Genomic DNA, 14687 nt, shown 5'->3' on the forward strand with positions numbered 1-14687 from the left:
TATTCATAGGTATGTAATGTTGATGTAGTACAATATTCATCTGCATAGATGACGCTTTTATTCATCCTATTTGTCATCAAGGATCTCATTTCGCAGTGTTTTTATTGTACAGGTAGAAGAGGGTAGATACTCGTATAATATTAAGTATTGAAGGTAAATATTCCTTAATTCGTTAAGAGATTAAGCGACATGGGTTTCTTTCTAGTAAAATATACGTGTGTATGTAGGTATATAGAGTTTAAAAAAAAGTGTTATGTGGAAAGATTTTAATTTTAATTGATATTTTTGTTAAGCCTGATGAAGAACTGAAAATATGGTACTTAAAGGTGTTTAAGAAACTTTTGGCGTAGAAGAAGTTTATTAAATGCTTTAAATTAGTTGTGCTTGGGAAACCCAGAAAATGAAGCTCATTTGAAGGGCTTTATATTCCATATTTAGACCTATGGATATCTTTGTGAATAATACTTTGTGATTTTTAACAAAGTCATAAATAAAATTTTAAATAAAAAACTTACAAATTATTGGAAATATTTCGAACTCAATATACTAAAAACAGGATAGAACTTTAAACAATTCGACAGCCCAAATAAATTAGAACTTATGTGTTGGTTAACCATAGCGAATCTATAACAAGTTTCTTAAAATAAGACTTATTATGTGAAGGGGATATTTTGGCCCCCTAGAAACGCGTTACTGATGAAGTAGTTAAATACTGGCCTCTTGGATAGTATTGAACGTAGAGCATTTAGATTAATTGGTGATATTACCATCATAAGATCATTTACGTCACTTGAACATCGTCGAAATGTTTCTTGTCTCACCCTGTTTTACCGTTATTTTAATGGTTTATGCTCTAGAGAAATAGCCAGTTGCATTCCTCCCCTTAAACAGTTCAACCGTAATACTCGCGCTTCTAGGAATGCTCATCAATATACCCTCGAGCCCATCTTCGGTCGAACTGTCAAGTACAGAGATTCGTTCTTTAGCCGTACTATGCGAATGTGGAATGCCTTGCCACACTCTGTCTTTCCCAGCTATTGCAATATTCAGGAATTCAAAACCAATGTGCATCGACATCTCCTTTCAACCCCTCTCTCCCTTTCCTAGTGCTCACACTGTGTCTACATAATAAGGGTAATATATCCCCTTGAGTGTGCGCTTATTATAAAAAAAAAAAAAAAAAGAGGATATCTCAGATGAAAAAAAAACAAAGTATGTGACGAACGTGGGATGGAAAAATAAAAAGTAAAACTGCGATATTTACTTTTTAGCCAGATATAGATAACATGGCTATAGGCGCCCTAACGAGCACCTCTTGACAATCCCCATCAAGGCTGAATCCGATAACATTAGCCTAATATGAGCACATGACTCACGAAAGAGAGGGATGACAACACCAAGGATGTGTTCTTCGAGCTTTTGGACAAAGCAGTAGTGTCCTAACAATTATGTATATACAAATTGTTCTGGGAGATTTTGATGTCAAGCTAGAAAGGCCAGACATCTTTGGTGAAAAAAACAGCCTGCACGACAACACTTCTAAAAACGGCTCATCTAAATTCAGGCTCAAAAATTTTACTGCGGGACGAAACGTTATGGCAGCAAGTACGCGTTTACAACACCTTAACATCCACAAATTAATTTGGAGATCTCCAGACTAATATCCCGTCAACCAAATTGACCACTCTCTGATCGACGGTAGACTGGCCTTCAAAATCATTGATGTCCAGACTTTTTGGGAATCTAGTATCGACTCAGACCACTACCTCGTTGTAGCCAGGGTAGCACTTCGAGTTTTCAAGGCAAAATAGGGAGATGCTGGGAGAAGATACAACGTAGCAGAGCTTGAATCGCAAGAGATCGTCATCTTTGGCCGTAATCTATCTTGAAGTTCTCTGCCGCCAACAACATATATCAAGAAAAAGTGGTAATATTCCCAAGATGCAATCAGAGAAGCCGATTTTGACGTTCCGTGTTTCAAGCAGCCACCAACAAGGAACCCCTGGTTTGATGAGGAATGTCGGCAAGCAAATGCAGCCAAACAACAGGCACGCAAAGCGGCGCTGCATAAAAGGACGAGAGCTGCTCATGAGCTCTATGAGCAGAAGAGGCGAGAGAAACACCGACTTCTAAAAAGGAAAAAGAGAGGGCATCATAAGCGTGCGGTAGAATATGTTTAGAGGCTTAAAAGCAGGAATGAAGTTTGAAAGTTTTATGAACAGGTGAAACGAAATTTACAGGTACATAAACCTAGAACCGAAGGCTGCAAAGACGAAAGTGGAAACATCATATTGGAACCGCAGTCAATATTGAAGATATGGAAGGACCACTTCTAACTAATATAGCCGCTGGAGCGGATGGCTTAAATGCTTTTTTAACATCGTGCTTGAAAAAATAGTGCAGAGCTCACACGTCAACACTAGAGGCACTATTTTTCAAAAGTCTGTCCAATTACTAGCATATGCTGATGACATTGACATAATCGGATGAACTCAGCGTGATGTCAATGGGGCTTTTGTGAGTATTGAGGCAGTGGCGGCAAAAATAGGCTTAACGGTTAATGAGGGCAAAAAAAAAATACATGCTGTCGTCAAGAAAGGACCTACAACACCGACAACTCGACGTCTTGGTCAAAGCGTCACCAGCGCTGAGATCAAACGGAGAATAACTATTGATAACCGGTGTTTTTTTGGGCAATTGAGTGACAAGGTCCACTCTCGAGACCCTCATCATCCCCGTCCTGGTATACGGTGCACAAGCATGACCTATGAGAAAAGCAGATGAAAGCACCTAGGGTCGTTTCGTGAGAAAAGTTCTTCGTGTGTTACCTGCGGTTCCGTATGGAAAGAGGAGAAGTGGAGACGAAGATGGAACGACAAGCGGTACAGCGACGTAGACTTAGACGGGACGGTAAAAATGAAACGACTTAGACTTAGAAAAGTCACCTTACGCAACTTGGAACTCGAAACAGGAGACATATAGGTAGGGACCGAGCTCGGTGCAGAGGTTTGTTGGGTTCACACAGAACTGTAACGCCACCTCAAGATAGTTAGTCATCATTACATTAAGAAAGTTTAAAAAAAAAGCTTATAAAAGCTGGTTTAAACAGCTGACGCATGTTTCGTGTTTTGCTTCACTGTCAAACATCTTCAGTTTGGTCTATAATTTAACCATGAATCGTCTTACAAACGAACATAGCTTGCAATTTATTGAATTTCATTATCAAAATGCGTGCTCTCTTAGGAAAGTTCATCAGTAGACCCACTGAAGCCTCTATTCGGGCTATTGTGACTAAATTTCACACCAAATTTACATTGTGGAACATTAAAAAACCAACATGCTTACTTAGAGTGCGAACTGAAAAAAATATCGCAGCTTTATCTGCCAGTGTTAAAGATGACCATCAATTACCGATTCGTACCGTTCGCAGCAACGTGGAAAATTTTGCTGAAGGATTTAGTTGTGACGCCTTTCAAATTACAGCTGGTTCAAGAATTGAAGCCGAACGACCTTCTGCAACATACAATTTTTAGTGAATTAGCCCTTTTTTACCGAAAAATTGTGTTCAGCGACGAAGCTCATTTTTGGCTCAATGGGTACGTTAATAAGCAGAATTTTCGATTTTGGAGTGAATATCAGCCAAAAGCATTGCAAGAGCTACCAATGCATCCAGAAAAAGTCACAGATTGGTGCGGTTTATGGGCTTGTGGCATCATTGGACCGTACTTCTTCAAAGATGATGCGAAATCGTAAAGTAACTGTGAATGGTGAGCGCTACAGTGAGATGATATTCAACTTTTTTTCAAAATTGCATGAGCTTGACTTGCATGACATCATGACATGTGGTTTTAACCAGACAGCGCGGCGGCGCCACATGTCACACAGCACGCACAACAAAGGACTCATTGAGACAGAGTTCGGTGAACATTTTATATCATTCGGGACCGGTCAATTGGCCGCCTAGATCGTGCGAATTAACGCCTTTAGACTTAAGCTTTCTAAAACGACTTCTAATACAAAATGTATCTAACAAAAAGGGCGGCCTGTCACCCAGAGGTTAAGAAAATTCCACTCCAATTATGGGTAGGGTTCTATAGGGTTAAGTAAATTTTAACTTACATACATTCTTCGCCAAATTAAATCAAAATTTAATTTTTAATGAGCGACCTAAAGTAATATTATCGAAAAGAATACACTAACAATATAACAATTTTTCAAACTTAACTGCCTCAAAAATCTCACATCTTTAGATTTTTCTTTTTGTTCTCCTCTCATTACATAAAAATAAGGCACTTTTATAAAATAAAAATAAATTCAAGAAGAAATCTACCTATTAGTCTTTTATTAATTTTAAATTTGTAAGGTATATACTCTTTCTCTCTTTTTCTTCCTATGGCAGGAAAGTATAATTAAAAGATGATAAAAATGAAAATTCTCTTGTTTACCTTCTTATAATATTCATAAAAATAAAAAAACAAGAACAAAAAATCTGCAACTAAAGAACAACGCTAAACAACCATAATTCAACATCTTAATTAATATCCTTTTATCTTTACCCGGTATTCATCGACTTTATGCCTCTAAAGGTAGGCACTGGCTCATACATAATATACTTTCCTAAATCCTCGTAAATATGTATTATGCTACCTGCTGCTGTCAGGCTAAACAAAATAAAATAAGAAAAAGAAAAGAAAATAATAATAAGAAAAAAGCCAACATTTTGTTATCCTTTATTATTCTTTAAATCCTTAACATTATGCGGGAAAGCAGAACTGAAACAATAAAGATGGTTTATGAACCTAGCAAACAGTGATGTGCTAATTTTGTTTCCTTTATATTTTTAATACAAATTTTTTATCAGGCCTTTCAAAAGTTCAGGAAATCAAAATAAGTAACATGATGAAATTGTTCATAAATTAAAAATCGACAACGTGTTGTTCAAGATGGACCATTTCCTCCAGATAATAATGATAGTAGCGGAGGACATCACTAAAAATCATACTCTACGATCTTGAAGGGATTTTATTCCAGACAGCAAACACTGAATACTATAGGCCGGTCTTGGAATCCACCATTTTAACTTGAGAAGGCGTACCTCGTACCTCTTTTAAACTCTCTCGATTCTGTCACTTGAATTATTATATAGGAGGATTCCAGACTCCAATATTCCAGAATCAACCTTACTTAAGAATTATATACTGATTTTATAGGGATGTGAGAATTCTCTAGTATTTCTTTTGATAAATACAAGTATTTGATTGGCTTTACTTACCATATGGTCATAGTGAGGTAAATATGACAAGTTGGTATCTACTCGTATGATAACTCCTAGGTCTTTCATTTTTTTCACTATTTTTAACTTCATGTGATTGATACTACAATCAACAAAAAAAAGTTGGTTAAATTACTGAAGCACGACAACGCTTGACACTTTGAAATATAAGAAGTTGATGCCGTTTACACCAGTCATCCAATCTTGTTACTCGTAGATCTTTTAAAATCAGGAAACAAGCAGATTCACAGCTTATTTTACGATAAAGTTTGAGGTCATCCACAAAAAGGAGAAAAATTGAATCATTGAAAATATTAGAAACGTCGTTTACAAACAACAAAAATAGTAATGGCCCTAAAAGGCTTCCTTGTGGAACCCCTGATGAAACAGTGAAGTTATATAAAAACGAGCGATCAATTTTAACTTTTTGGATTCTACCTACGATTTTAGCCATTTCAATAAAGAAGAGTGAATACCTAAGAAAGATAATTTATGGAGTAGTACTTTATGATTTTATCTATCGAATGCTTTCGTAAATTCTGTGAAAATAATATCAGTTTGGCACATCTTTTAAATATTTGATATCATGTCATGAGTAATCAAAGATAAGTTTGTAGCGGTTGGCCTATCTGTCATAAAACTGATATTGGACTACAAATCAAATCTGAAAGTATTTGAACAACACTTGTCACACTTAAAGCAAACATTTGTCTTTGATTTTAAGACGTTATATTCCGTTTTTTAATTTTTACACGAGTCAAATGCAGCACAGAATAGCAGATAGCACACGAAATTGATTTGTTATCAGCAAATGATGCAATTCATCATGATTTAAGTTAAGATTCAATAATTTATGATAAAAGAAAAAAACGATAATTTACAGAAAATAACTGAAAGATTTACAAATAACTTAGGCTTATCACGAAGTACATTTTCCGGGCTGCGAGAATTGCAACCCAGAAACGCTTAGAACCCCAAGTACTTATCTGGTTGATGTAGAACGAATTACAGCCATATTGTCTATCACTTTGAATAATCCGATTTAGAGGATATACTAAATGTTAATCTTGAAAACCTGGAAGACATAGCAGTAACATGGCTGGAGACCATCTTTAACTATCTCAATTAGGTACCGGAGACATGGAGACAGGTTAAAGTAGGTTTTATTCGGAAATTGGGTAGGTGTGGCTATGAATACGCTAAGGATTCTCGGCCAATTATCTTGAACTCATTTGCGTTTATAACACTGGAACGCATTCTAGACATCCATGTCAGGGAAAATCTAAAAGACTGCCCGTTAAAAGAATCTCAGCACGCGTATAAAAGGCAACCCTACTGAGATAGTAGTGCGTACCATTGATAATGACAATTCATTATAAAGAATTTACTTTAGCTACCTTCCTAGACGTATAAGATGCTTTCAATAGCGTCCTTACTGAATCTATTCACAAATCACTTACTTCCGGGGAAGACGGTATTATCAAGAAGGAATCATTTCTAAGGAATCATTGCTAAGTGATAGAAGAATTCAAGCTTCGTTAGGTAACAAACATGTGAGTAGATAAAGACCCTAGGGCAGTGCAGTGTTCTCCCTTCGCTCTTATGAATTTAGCCATAAACAAGATCCCCCTAAAGTTAAAAAGTTATGACATGAAGGCGGTAGCTTATGCTAATCATTTTGTTTTACTGGTGTAGGGGACAGTTCGTTACCGTAAATAGCATAATCAGGGGAATAGCTCTGAAAAAAGTTAGCAGTAGACGAGATGTTAATCAGAGCAAAACTGTACTGATACTTTTAAAGACCAAAGCTAAAATACCTGCCTTTCCCGACTGAACAGTCAAATCCTGTCTTTATCTTAAAAAAATACTCCTGTAGAAAAACTTTTGGTAAAAAATAGGGCCTTAAGTCGAAGATGATTTTGTGGACGTACACAGTCGTTGTACGTCCTATTTTGTGTTATGGATCGATTGTGTGGTGGCTTGCGCTTATCAAGAAATACAATATCGAGAAACTAAGGAATTTTGAAACCCGTGGCATGATGGTTAGTGCGTTGGACTGTCATGCAAGGGGTCCTGCCTATGCCACAAAAAGAGTTTTTTTCACGGGTACTGCCTCGTGCGAGGAATTCACAAATTCTCCAAGAGTAATTCTTGTCATGCAAAGTACTTTCTCAAATTTGCCGTTCGGATTCGGCTTAAAACTGTAGGTTCCTTCCATCCCTGACAACAGTACTCGCATACAGTAATAGTTGAGAGTTGTCAGTCATTAGGCCCTAGTTCTCAAACGACTGTTACTGTTACACCACTCAATGGTGTGGGCACTAAAGATGCCTTAAATGTTATTCTGGACCTCCTAATAGTAGACTTGCACAATAAATATTTAGTATCGTGCAACACGCTTAGAAGAATTAAACTATTGGTTTTCCAGACCTTATGGGAATGGCAGAAGTAAAGAACTGATTCCAGCGGATATTTTTATTACGGACACAGACTACTGCATTACTGCCTTGAACCTCAAGAAAGATTTTATAGTCCTCTTTCCTGCCAAAATGAATTTGGACAATTTTTTTTGAAGGGTCCAAGAGGGATTGTGGAGTCAGGTCAGGAATCTTCTCTGAGTCCTTAAATGTCTCTAAGTCTTTTCGGATACCTAATTGTTGATATTGTATTTCAAGTAGAATTACTAGCGATCAGAGAAGCATTCCAAATACTCAAGTCAAACTTAAATCAAAATAAAAACACGGTTTTCTGCAGTGACAGCCAGGCTATCAAATCGGCTACAAAATCCTTTACACTGTTCCAAAAATGACACAATGAACTTACCAGCCTCAACATCGACGTCCATGTATTTCTTATTTGATTTCAAGATCATATTGGGATTGATGGAAATTAATGAACTGATGTGTTGGCACGGTAAAGATTGGCATTTCGTACTTCACTTATGGAAAGGATAAATATTCCTCTTGGAGCTATTAAGGGAAAAAGTTGCTCAATTTTTCTGACAGAATACAACCACAGGCGGAATAGTCTAAGCGATTGTACCACATCTAGGAAGAGATGGCCTACATATAAGAAAAATCGTTCTATCTAACTCTAATGTAGACCCAAGCATGATACAGCCAGAGTCACTATAATATGTACCGGACGTTGGCTGATTAGAGAGCAGTCAGCAAAGCTGGGTATCACTCACAATACAAAGTGCAGTAGCTGTGGAAACTGTGATTCACTTTGTCCCTAAATTTCCGGCCCTAGCAAGTTCTAGAATGTTAAGCTTTGAAAGGAAGGGAAGATCTTGATGAACTTTCCGAGATTAAAATCAAAAACCTTATTTCCTTTCTGAAGGTTACGAAATAGTTCTCGAATTGCTAGTTTTGTCGTTAAATATATGAGACCTTCAGAAGTGGCAGCTGTCCAAATAGTGGGCTATTCAAAATGAAACTTCTTATTAGAAAACACTTTAAAACTCCAAATCTTGTGTTCTATTTTAAAGTAGTTGTATTTTGACTTACATATAACTTTACATCCCAGGGACCTTGGTTAAGAAAATAGAATTGAAAATAAAGGAAAAATTTACACAGCACTGTGTATGTGGGAGTAAGAAGCATGTTATTGCCTTTTTTGTGTTTGGTACCTGAAAACGATTTTCCGGTAATTTAGAAATGGCTATAGTTTTTTTTTCATTTTTTCATCTTAAATTAAGAATATTAAATTAGTCGATGATGAAAATTGAAATTTCCAATTCTCTATCAGGTATAAATTCCTTTGAAATCACGTTGTTCACGAATTTAAAAACATTCCAAATTTGTGGTATTAAAACTTTTGCGTATAATACTTGATTAGGAGGCTTCTGTTGTTAAAAATAATATATATATGTACCTATAGATAGAAAGAAAAACTTACCTGTGGTTTGTGTAACATCAAAAAGCTTCGCCACCAAATATCGATTATTGGGTGTCCCTTTAGCCAAAAACAGTGATCCCCTATCGGCGTGCGTGAGTAAGCCAACATTGACCAGAATCTTGTGGCAAAGGATATCAATATCCAATTCATTGGCCACATCACGAATCAATTCCATGAACAGTTCACCCTCATCCAGATCCATTAGATGCTGCCGGCTATCGATTGTAGATACAACCGACGAGGACGACCGACATTTCTATAAAAGGCAAACAAAATAGAAAAATTCAGAATAGAAAAATGTTGGTTGGAAGAAGAAAAATAACTCGAAACAATGAAATCCAATTTTGAAGTAGATTTTCATTTTCATTTTCATAGAAATGGAAACACAGAGAGAAAGAGAGGCCACAATATTGCACATTCCATTAATTCAATATTTATGATTAGAACGAGTCAGTCCATAATGGTAATAGAAAATTAATATTCTCATGTACTCCAGAATAAAGCTCATGATTATAGTATTTTCAATTCCTTTAGGTTGTTTGGTATACTACAGGAAACGTTCGGGTTGCCATAGTAGATTATTTCTTAAAAACCATTCAAAAAATATAAAAACGGGTAATTTTCAAAATTTTGAGCAGAAAATTGATATCAAAGTTTGTATTCGAAATCAAATCTAACGAATTACTTTTCGAACATATTTTTCAAAGCGAAATATTATAAAAGTAGTAAACCACTCATATAGGTTTTATTAGTAAATACGAACATTCAGATTTTTTTAAAAACTTATTTTTTCGAATACAGCTGTATTCGAAGTTGCTTATTCTGTCACTACAGTTCCAGAGACTTCTTAATACTTTCGGGGCCTTTAGTTCACTGATGGCTTGTATGGTTTTTGCCTTTCTCTTCTCTAAATTGTTGGAATCGGTTCTACATGGTTCAACACAAAAATAAAGTCAAAAAGAGGCGAATGGCAGCTCAGCTCCGCAGAAAGCAATATTGTCTTCGTCAAGAAGGTTGTAATCCTTACATTTATGATAGAATTGGAGCTTCAATAATACGCGATCTTGACGAAAAATCCTGCTCAGTCTAGACCGTTTATAAATTAGGTGGTGCAAAAGTAAATAGAGACAGACGACGCCAAGGCGGGGTAGAATGACCTAAAACGTGGCATCAAATTAACCGTAAGTGCTAGAATATTGAAATTTTTGCACGATGACTTTTGAGCCTAAGCAAAAACGGCCCCTTTTCTTAATGTGCCAATTTGTATTTTTCGACTTAAGGAATTTAATTTGTTTAAGATTTATTTTTTGTCAACTAAACTGACCTTACTCACCAACTTGTGCCTTTTTAAAAAAAAATAAAAATTTAAATTTTTATGAATTAAGGCATGATGTTAATTTTAAGAAAAACAACTTATTAAATACAAACTCAAAACAAAGAAATGTTTGCAATGTATCTATATCGGAAGCAGAGGGTTTCAAGGTGATTGCCTATGCTGACGATGTTGCGATATCCGTATCTGGGAAGCATCCCCAAGTTTTCTCGGAGCTCCTACAAAATGCCCTAAACAGGCTAACTAAATGGGCTAAGTAATGTGGATTGGACGTCAACCCACACAAAACAGAATTAATACTCTTTTCGAGAAGATATAAAATTCCTCAGATTAGCCCAAGAGGAATACCATTAAGCTTTTCCGACCAAGCTAAATATTTGGGCCTCATTTTAGACAAAAAACTAAATTGGAAGGCAAATATTGATGAAAGAGTAAAAAAGGCTACTGTAGCGCTTTTTACTTGTAAAAAGGGAATAGGATCAAAATGGGGCTTCTCCCCAAAAATAACATACTGGCTATACACTTCGGTAATCTGACCGATACTCATTTATGGAGCTGTCGTATACCGCACTGGACAAGATGGTAAATCTTAATAAGCTCATCAAAGTCCAGCGGTCAGCAGGTATGTGCATCACAGGAGCACTTCGCTCAACACCAACCGCAGCACTGAAAGTGCTTTTAAGCCTAACACCACTTGACATCTTCTCCAAAAAGGTGGCTGCCAACTGATGTGTAAGGCTTAGAGCCACCTCTCAATGGACCAGTAACAATACTGGACATACTACTATTCTAGATAGTTTCAGATCTATCCGAGATCGCTTAGACCTTACCACCCCAAAAATGTTATTCGGTAAAAGCGTCCAGTCCATGTGTCCATCCCTTCAAGATCCTCCTGGGAAGAAGAGAGACCCCTGGAAGACGATGCGGTACACTTCTATACTGACGGTTCAAAGACCGATCACGGAGTTGGAAGTGATATCTTTTCAGAACAACTGAATCTCAGTCTATCCTATAGACTTCCCAATCAATGAAGTGTATTCCAGGCAGAAGTAATGGCGATTAAAGAAGAACTATCCTGGCTCAAAGAAAACGTTATATTTTGTAAGGATATACAAATCTTTTCAGACAGCCAAGCCGCTCTTAAATCTCTCGCGTCTGTCTCCACAAACTCTCAAACAGTCCATGATTGTCGATCATCTATGAATGAGCTGACGGAACAGTTTAACATTCACCTCATTTGGGTGCCGGGCCACAGAGACATTCCGGGAAATTGCAAACGGAACACTTCTGCCTAATGTTAGACAAAAACATAACATAGGAACAGCACTTCCTACATGCAAATATCTTCTCAAGCAATATGCTCTAGAAACAACAAATGCTAGATGGTCCCAAGTACCACCTGCCTAGCAACCAAGCAAATATGGCCAAGTATTGACTTAAAACGGTCAAAAGGCTTGATATCACTGAGCAGACAAAGTATAAGCTCTACAATTCGAGTAATAACGGGATACTGCCTCATAGGAAGACATGCTCTGAGGCTAGGGGTCTACACAAATGACTTCTGTAGAAGCTGCATGGACGAGGAGGAAGAGGAAACGGTCCAACACCTTCTATGTACATTAAGATTTAAGATTTAAGATTTATTTCCATTTCATGTTTACAATTATTGTCTTAGCAAAATAATGTTTAATTATAATGATTGATAGCATAAAGGTAACAATAAGCATTAAATATATCTTGTACATAAAGTATTAACAAATTCATTATTTAAAGGTTAACAGTATTTAATTATGCATAATGTTTTATACAAATCATTACTAATTAAATTAAAATTATAAAAACTATAGAAGACAAAAGAGCGTTTGACCATGAATTATTATGTCCAGCACTCTCCATTAGAAGGAATAACTTTTTCGGTAATCCCTCCTTCGATAACACCAGTGAACTGGCAACAATTGACACAAAACGTCTCTCTAACTTTATTAATAGTACAAAATGGTTTGTTTAAATTCATTACTCTATCACAATGGACCCTTGAGGTCTACGTGCGTCAATGACATCTGGACAACCACTCCAACCTAACCTAACCTTGCAATGCATCTATAATTAAAAAACATCGCTGTCATCCTCACTGTCATCCTCATCACAATCGAGCTCAGTATAAAGAAATTAAATAATATCTTCGTTCGTTTCTTCACGGATGGATTTTCTTAATAAGTTCTCATTGAAATTTTTAAAATCTTTTTTTCGTGCTTCAAAAGTGCAAATGATATAATTTCTGGGCCATTAATAAAATATGCATGCACCTGGCATGTGATACCAGGGATATTTATTGACGAAGTGCCTAGCTGTGTCAAAAGCAAATTCTCTGTACATTTCAACACCAATCTCATATCCACTGGAAACAATGTGTGCATTTTTTTAATGAGTTCAATGTCTAATTTAGTTATTTCAGCTGAAAGTTCAGGGTTTTGTAAAAATCACCTAGCTGTGTTGTCGTACCAAATCCCGGCTTTGGATCATCTACAATTGAGCCACAACTTTCTCGAAACACCCTTGAATTCGAGCCTTATTTGCTGCCACGACTTCTTTGTCGCCTTCGTGCTCTGTTTTTATTGGACGTATTATCATATGATCGACATTGTTGAAGTCTTTCGAAGTCGCAAATAGCATTTATGTGTTGATGTTGTCTCGGTTAAAGCTTTGCAAACCTTAGCATCTATCATTAAAAAAAATTAATGAGTGCTAAACCTTTAAAACACCTGTTACCGCTGAACATGGACGTTTGTTGAAGGTTTTGGATCTCTACATCCACTCGAGCTTTTTCGGATTTTGCAACATTAGTTGACTCTTTAGTGTATTCAATTTTGAATGGTCTCTAAATTTGAAGCTGGGCGAGGGTTTTGCCAGACTATATGCATATCATTTACTAGATAAAGGGGGACGAAACAGGTTATAAAAACAGAAGAATCATTTGCTTATAGACCGTGAAAAGCTTGTTTATATGATCTATGTAACGAGCTTCCATCGAAACCGCACTTTGATATTAAATAGCATTTTTCAAGCTCCAAAAACACAATCCAACATTGAAAACAGTCGTTTTAATGTTATGTAAAGCAAAGCCTAAAGACTCACATGTAACTGTGATTTTCACCACATTTCTTACTTTGCATTTCGCAGAATTTTTTAAGATGGACATTTTTCCTTGGCACTCATTCTTATTATGTTATTGTATGTTAAGTATTGATACCATGATAGTTCCGCTGCATAATGCCGCAAAAGTATCTTCTCCTGTCATACAACTTCTCTCGCTTGACTGCGAATTTTCAAAAGCTCGCCTGTATATTTAAGCAGAAGTAAGGCTTACACAATCACTTTTTTTAAAAGTTTTGAGGCTTGGATCAGTTCGGAAGCTCGTAGACTCATTTGGGTAGCATAACTGAGGACACCAAGAGCAACAGAATCTCTCAAGTCGCGGGTTTTTTCCCTTTTCGATCGCTGGTAAGAATTTTCAAACTCTACTTCCATACGACCTCGTTTATTAGCTGCGTCGGGTGCTCTACAGAACGATAGACATGTGTTTAGCCAACTTTCATTAGTTTTAAAAACTTTTTATCGATTTTGCAAGCTTTAACCCACCGCGTTTTAAAATTCGCCTTGAAATGCGGCAATATATTCGTCTTAACTTTGACTTTTCTGAGAGCTTTTCGTCATTTTGATCAATTCTTCTTTTAAGAAACTGAATTTTTTCAGCATTACAATACTCTCAGACAAGTGCTACTACACAAAAATCCAAATATAAAAAAAAGTTCAAAAAAGTAGCAGGATTTTTTTTCAGAAACACAGAGTAAACATAACACACATTTAAATTACACATATATTATAACCCGGACTCACCCAGAACACAACTTTTAATCGACGTGACTTTGGAACTTTCTAAATAACACGTGTATTAAAACTGATCACAGAGCTTCCAATCTAATTAACAATTTTGTTTGTCTTTTCTTGTGCTTTGCACATTGCTTCATACCCGATGTTGAAGATTCCATAATAATATTTCAAAACTATTTAAAGATAAAAAAATCAGCCTCAATGCAAACACGAAAAAACACTTTTTTTCCTTATTCAGAAGAGTAAAAACAAGCTTCAATTAAGCTTCGCTGCGATGAATAAAAGATATCT

At 36.3% G+C, this 14687-nt stretch overlaps 1 protein-coding gene across 3 annotated transcripts in view; it reads right to left on the bottom strand.

Moving 5' to 3' along the window:
- LOC129952671 (cGMP-specific 3',5'-cyclic phosphodiesterase) overlaps positions 1–14687 on the bottom strand; it is a 196998-nt gene that overhangs the window by 106470 nt on the left and 75841 nt on the right. For all 3 annotated transcript variants that reach the window (XM_056065428.1, XM_056065435.1, XM_056065445.1), the window contains exon 2: positions 9173–9428. In XM_056065428.1, the coding sequence (XP_055921403.1) occupies positions 9173–9428 (256 nt within the window). The remainder of the gene's footprint in view (positions 1–9172; positions 9429–14687) is intronic.

Source organism: Eupeodes corollae, chromosome 1, assembly GCF_945859685.1.
Source record: "Eupeodes corollae chromosome 1, idEupCoro1.1, whole genome shotgun sequence".
In the NCBI taxonomy this organism is placed as follows: Eukaryota; Metazoa; Arthropoda; class Insecta; order Diptera; family Syrphidae; genus Eupeodes; species Eupeodes corollae.